General features: G+C 50.2%; 1 protein-coding gene across 5 annotated transcripts in view; it reads right to left on the bottom strand.

Annotated features, from left to right (window-relative positions):
* Positions 1 to 5589, bottom strand: part of RABEP2 (rabaptin, RAB GTPase binding effector protein 2) — a 13228-nt gene extending 7639 nt beyond the window's left edge. For 2 of the 5 annotated variants that reach the window (XM_080677834.1, XM_080677832.1), the window contains exons 1-3: positions 4570 to 4696; positions 3880 to 4095; positions 96 to 253 (exon numbers count right to left, since the gene is read on the bottom strand). In XM_080677834.1, the coding sequence (XP_080533960.1) occupies positions 96 to 253; positions 3880 to 4095; positions 4570 to 4630 (435 nt within the window). In that variant the 5' untranslated portion in view covers positions 4631 to 4696. Of the gene's footprint in view, positions 1 to 95; positions 254 to 3879; positions 4096 to 4569; positions 4752 to 5323 lie in introns of those variants that run through there. The other 3 variants (XM_080677831.1, XM_080677830.1, XM_080677833.1) reach the window with 2 other exon arrangements.
* Positions 5590 to 6000: the final 411 nt, after the last annotated feature.

Consider the following 6000-nt stretch of genomic DNA (forward strand, 5'->3'; position numbering starts at 1 on the left):
GGTGCCCTGATCCCAATGATCTGGGAGTGGCACACCAGCACCCCTCTGTCCCACGGCCGCCCATGGGGTCAGGGGGAGGCTATCCCAAACCCAACCTTTTCCATCTGCTTCTCCAAGGAGTCCAGGGGGTGAGCCCGGGACAGCAGCTGCTTCAGGCGGCCCAGCTCCCGCTCCTTCTCCTCGCAGTCCTGCTGCTGCTGCTGTCGCTCCTGCTTCAGAGAATTGATCTGGGCTTCATAGCTGCTGATGGAGTCTGGCAAGGTAGGAAGGCGGAGAAGAAAGGTCAGTGCACGGGGCCCCCCTGTGGGTGAGCAGGGGGCTCCCCAACACTAATGCACTGGGCGAGGCAATTTACCACGGTGACTACACTAAGACGGTGGGCCTTGTGGAGAGATGGTTCTGGACAGTGTTAGCCTCTCCGCATCCGTGTCCTCAGCTGTGAAATGGGGACACTAATGACTACCCCACTGTGTTGCTAAAGGATCGAAGATGACATCTGCTGGGTCTTACACATAATGCTGAGGATATGATACCTAGTCCATAAATAGACCAGTAACAGCATATACAGATACGTATGAACATACACCAACAAAAATCAATATCTAACATAATGTATTTACTTGTTATTTTCATACTTATTTTGGTGTATACTAACATTAGAAGTAAACATTCTGCCAAATCCAAAGCTCAGCCAATAGTCAGGCAGCACAACTTTCTCAGGAGAACGAATGAGAGTATGAGAAGAGTTCCAGTCACTGCTGAACAAAGCTGGAATGATCCATAATAGACAACTGGTCTGCTAACCTTTTTCGTCATTGTGTATAATTCACATCTCAGTAGAAAGGCTAACAAATATTTTTTAAAATATATTTTTATTGATTTCAGAGAGGACGGGAGAGAAAGACAATCATTGACCAGCTGCCTCCTGCGTGCCCCCTACAGGGGATCAAGCCGGCAACCCAGGCACGTGCCCTTGACTGGAATGGAACCCGGGACCCTTCAGTCCGTAGGCCAATGCTCTATCCAAACCAGCTAGGGCGAAAGGCTAACATATTTTAAGTGCCTCAGGTTTTAAAGATTCTGCAGGGGAAAAAATAACATCCTTCAGTTTAGAACCTACAAAAGCTTGTTTATTTTGATTAATGCACTTTTTAAATATATATTTTATTGATTTTTACAGAGAGGAAGGGAGAGGGACAGAGAGTTAGAAATATTGGTAAGAGAGAAACATCGATCAGCTGCCTCCTGCACACCTCCTACTGGGGATGTGCCCGCAACCAAGGTACATGCCCTTGACCGGAATCGAACCTGGAACCTTTCAGTCCGCAGGCCGACACTCTATCCACTGAGCCAAACCAGTTAGAGCTAATGTACTTTTATTTACTAACTTTTATTAATGTACTTTTTATTGCATGGTGTGAACTAAGTTATTGCTTACAAAAATTTGTAATATATCCTGAGCCCGGCCAATGTTGCTCAGTGGTTGAGCATCAACCCATGAACCAGGAGGTTACAGTTCAATTCCCGGTTGGGTCACACCCCCAGGGGGGATGTGTAGGAGGCAGCCAATTGATGATTCTCTCTCATCATTGGTTTCTATCTCTCTCTCCCTCTGCCTTCCTCTCTCTAAAATCATAAAGAAAAAAAGAATAAATTTATAATATATCACCTTAAAAAAAAAAAAAAGGTTTTGCTGCCAGACTACCTGGGTTCAGATCTGTAGCTTTCTAGCTGCATAACCTTGGGCAAGTTATCTAACCCCCCTGGGCCTCAGCACTTCCTCTGTAAAATGGAGATAGATAATAGTTCCTACTTCACAGAAATTGTTATAAAGGTTAAATACTCATAAAGCACTTAGCTCAGTACCTGGCATATATGTGTTAGCCATTATTATAAACGTTGTTGTGATGATATGTTCAATAAATGTTTGCATTATTATTATCATTGTCATTATGATGATGATTTAGGATAGCTTTTCTTATAGGGACAGAAAGTTTCCTTTAAAATAAATGTATGTTTGGCTCAGTGGATAGAGCATCAGCCTGTGAACTGAAGAGTCTCAGGTTCAATTCCGGTCAAGGGCATGTAACTCAGTTGCAGGTTCGATCCCCAGCCCTGGTTGGGGTACATGTGGGAAGCAACCAATGTGTCTCTCTCACATCAATGTTTCTCTCTCTGTCTCTCCCAATCCCTTCCACTCTCTGTAGAAATCAATGGAGCCCTGGCTGGTTTGGCTCAGTGGATAGAGCGTCAGCCTGTGGATTGAAGGGTCCTGGGTTCGATCTCGGTCAAGGGCATATATCTGGGTTGCAGGCTCAATCCCCAGTAGGGGGCATGCAGGAGGCAGCTGATCAATGATTCTCTTCATCATTGATGTTTCTATCTCTCTCTCCCTCTCCCGTCCTCTCTGAAATCAATAAAAAATATATTTTTAAAAAAGAATTTTTTTTTTTTTTTTGCCAAAACCGGTTTGGCTCAGTGGATAGAGCGTCGGCCTGTGGGCTGAAAGGTCCCAGGTTCGATTCCGATCAAGGGCATGTACCTTGGTTGCGGGCACATCCCCAGTGGGAGGTGTGCAGGAGGCAGCTGATTGATGTTTCTCTCTCATCGATGTTTCTAACTCTCTATCCCTCTCCCTTCTTCTCTGTAAAATATCAATAAAATATATTTAAAAAATAAAAAAGAATTTTTTTAAAAAGCTTCCTTAAAATAAGTAAATAAAATAAAAAACAATGGAAAAATATCCTCGGGTGAGGATTAATAAATTAAATGTATGTACTTTTTTAAAAAAGTGGACCTATTTAAAGAACAAATATTAAGCAGATAACAGGGCAAGTCATACAAGGAGACAACCACGTTGCAGAGGTAGTATGTGGATGCCTGAGATGTGGGAATTACAGTCCCAGAAGTCTGGAGGTAGAGCAGCTGTTAAAAAACAAGTGACACGGTGGGGTGCGAATTTTAGAATGTGTACTCTGGCCCAACTGGCGTGGCTCAGTGGTTGAGCATCTCCCTATAAGAAGGAGGTCACGGTTTGATTCCCAGTCTGGGCACATGCCCGGGTTGTGGGCTCAATCTCCAGTGGGAAGTGTGCAGGAGGTAGCCACTCAATGATTCTCTCTCATCACTGATGCTTCTATCTCTCTCTCCCTTCCTTCCTGAAATCAATATAATCAATAAAAATGCAGTTAAAAAAAGAAAGTGTACTCTGGAAGCCAATGTCCAGGCCAGGTTATAGAAGGAGACCTGTGAGAAGGCTGGAATAACAGTCCAGGGGAGTTGTCCAGAGCTTGGCTGTGGGAGCAGAGGGGGGGACAGGACTGGAAGCTATTTCAGAGACTGGCCTCTAACTAGAGGAGAAGGGGGAAACAGAAAAAGAAGCTACAGGATCTTGGGCAATGGATGGTGCTGCATCCCAAGTACATACAGGGAAGCCAATGCACGAGTGTGTGGTGGGGGCAGGTGCGGATGTAAGGGTACGTGGGGAAGGGGAGACCAGAAACCAGAGGGTCAGACTCCAAAGATATAGGGCCCAACGCTGAGTCCAGAGCCCAGAGGCTCAAACGAAGGAGCTTCAGGGAATTGAGAAGTTGCTCATCTTCAGGGCTGATCAGTGAGGGACAAGAAATGACAGGGGGCAAGGGAACAGGTAGAGCTCAGAGCTACACTTAGCTGCAACTGACAGCTCTGCCAGCACAGGCAGTGCCACTGGGCAAATTAGACAAGGATGCCCCTTCCTTTGCTCCCATAGGCCTGCCCTGGGCTAGGCTGCCCTGCTAACTTACCCCACCCCCCAAAGAGGGACCCCTTGACCCTCTTCTGGTCATGCACTCCCCTCTATGGCGCTGATGGAGAGTCTGTGAAGAGACCCTGACTCACCTTTCAGGATGGCCTGAAGGGAAGCAACCTCCTCCTGGCACTGCCGCTGCACCGCAGCCACAGCCTCGGCCTTCGTGCTCTCGCTCACCTCGGCCACAGCCTTCATGGTCTCCATTTCTGCCAGGGCGCCTGCCAGCTCAGCTCGAAGTCGGCAGAGTTCCCCTGACTCAGCCTCAGCCTCAGCCTTTGCGCCCTCCTGGGGCTGGGGATCAAGCACTGTGGGGAACAAGAATCAGCCTCTCTTCCCCTCACTCCAGAATCCCCAATAACCAGGCCACCAAACCCCAAAGTCCAGCAACCTAGTAATACTGCAACCACGGTCCCCGCCCCCTTCCCCAGACCCGCCACGCTTACCAGACCCGCCTTCTTCTCACCTAATTCGACTTGTAGTTTATAGTCCCGCCTCTTCCCAATCCCACGGTTCACCCAATCCTCTTTCCTCTGACATGACCCCTCCCTTCCAACGTCCCCGCCCCTTGCCCACCTGGCCCCGCCCATATCTCCTCACGGGGCCCCACCTCTCAGCTGGTCCTACCCATGGAATCGTCAGGCCACGCCCACCCGCCGGTGTTTACAGACCCCGCCCCTTTCTCCAGTCTCCCCCTATCCAACCCCCACCCGCCGGCTGCTGAGCTCGGCCCCGCCTCCGGCTTTGCCGCCCTTCGCATGCACCGACACGTCCTCACGTACCGGTCCCCGGCCGCCGTCTCCCGCCATCCTCGCCCGCGGCCGCCGGCGCAGCTGCCGCCATTGCCTCCGCGCAACGGCGGGATCCCGCACTCCCGGGTGACCGAGCTCACCGCTTCCGGGTCCTCTCGGTTGTTTCCGGATCCGCTCGGCTGTTTCCGGATCAGCCCCGCTTGAAGCTGAGGCTGGAGGTGGGGAGGAATTGCCGAGCGTCGGCCGAAGAGATCCGTGTGGACGCCTGGCCGTGGTCCCAGGCCCCGCCCCTCTTCTCCTTCCTTCCTGGGGAGCGCTCTTCGAGGGCACTACTTCTTCAAAACCCCAAGTTCTTTTCATCAAAAGCTTCCTAGTGTCTCCCTGTGACCTTGGAAGCTCTGTTCAAATTACACCTCGGAGATGGCCGCCGGCCTCAGCCGAGGGTGGGCGAAGCTCTCGCGGTCTCCCGAGCCCGGAGCCGGCTCCTGGCTGGCCCCTGCCGCCCTTCCGCTGGGGCCTGGCTCACGTTACAGCGATTATGGCCAGGCCTCCTGCACCTCCGCCCTCGTGGGGCGTCCCTCGGGGCAGGGCTGGGTCGGCTCCACTTTTCTGGGCGCCCAGAGTCCCCGCGTCGTCAGTCAGTCGTTTAAGTCTGGCGCTGAAGGTCCCCACCCCACTTTGATATTCAACCATTCACCGCTTCCTGCTAATACCCCCTCCCCGTCCAGTGCCTCTCAAATCCCTCCTCTCCTCCCTCTGCCGTTGCCCTAGGTCAAGCTCTTACCTGTGACATCCCCCCTTGGACGGTAACAAGAAACTCAAACTTAGGTCCAGAGCTTTGATTCCCCTTCTCTCAACCCGTCTCTCCCTCTGTAAAGCACTCTCCAGGGGCCTGGAAGTCCTGTAAACTCTACCTCCAAAGGACTGAGTTGCAGAATGTGTCCCTTTTTCTTCATCTCCAGGTCTAAAACCCAGCCCCAGTCGCAATCATCTCTCTCCCGAACTTCCAAAATGTCTCCTAACTGCACCCCCGTGTGGCCTTTAGGCTCCTTGAGTTATTCTCAAAGCAACTAGAGTCATCTCTGTGAAACACATCATGTCACATCCCTGCTTAAAATCTAGTTCAGTCCAATTTGAAAATGGGCAAAGGACAGGAAGGGACATTTCGCTGATGTCACAGATGGCATATTTGCACATGGAAAGATGTTCAACATTATTAGCCATTAGGGAAACGCAAACTAAACCACAAGTAGATATCACTACACACCTCCCGGGATGGCTAAAATAGGAGAGTGAGAATACCAAGTGCTGGGAAGTAGATAAACGGAATTCCTCATATATTCCTGATGGGAATGTAAAATGGTATAGCCACTCAGTATGACAGTTTCTAACAAAACTGAACATGACCTTACTGGAACACCGAGCTTTAAACTGCAAGGTCTCAGCTCAAAAGTCACCTCC

Source organism: Plecotus auritus (assembly GCF_963455305.1).
Source record: "Plecotus auritus genome assembly, chromosome: 7".
In the NCBI taxonomy this organism is placed as follows: Eukaryota; Metazoa; Chordata; class Mammalia; order Chiroptera; family Vespertilionidae; genus Plecotus; species Plecotus auritus.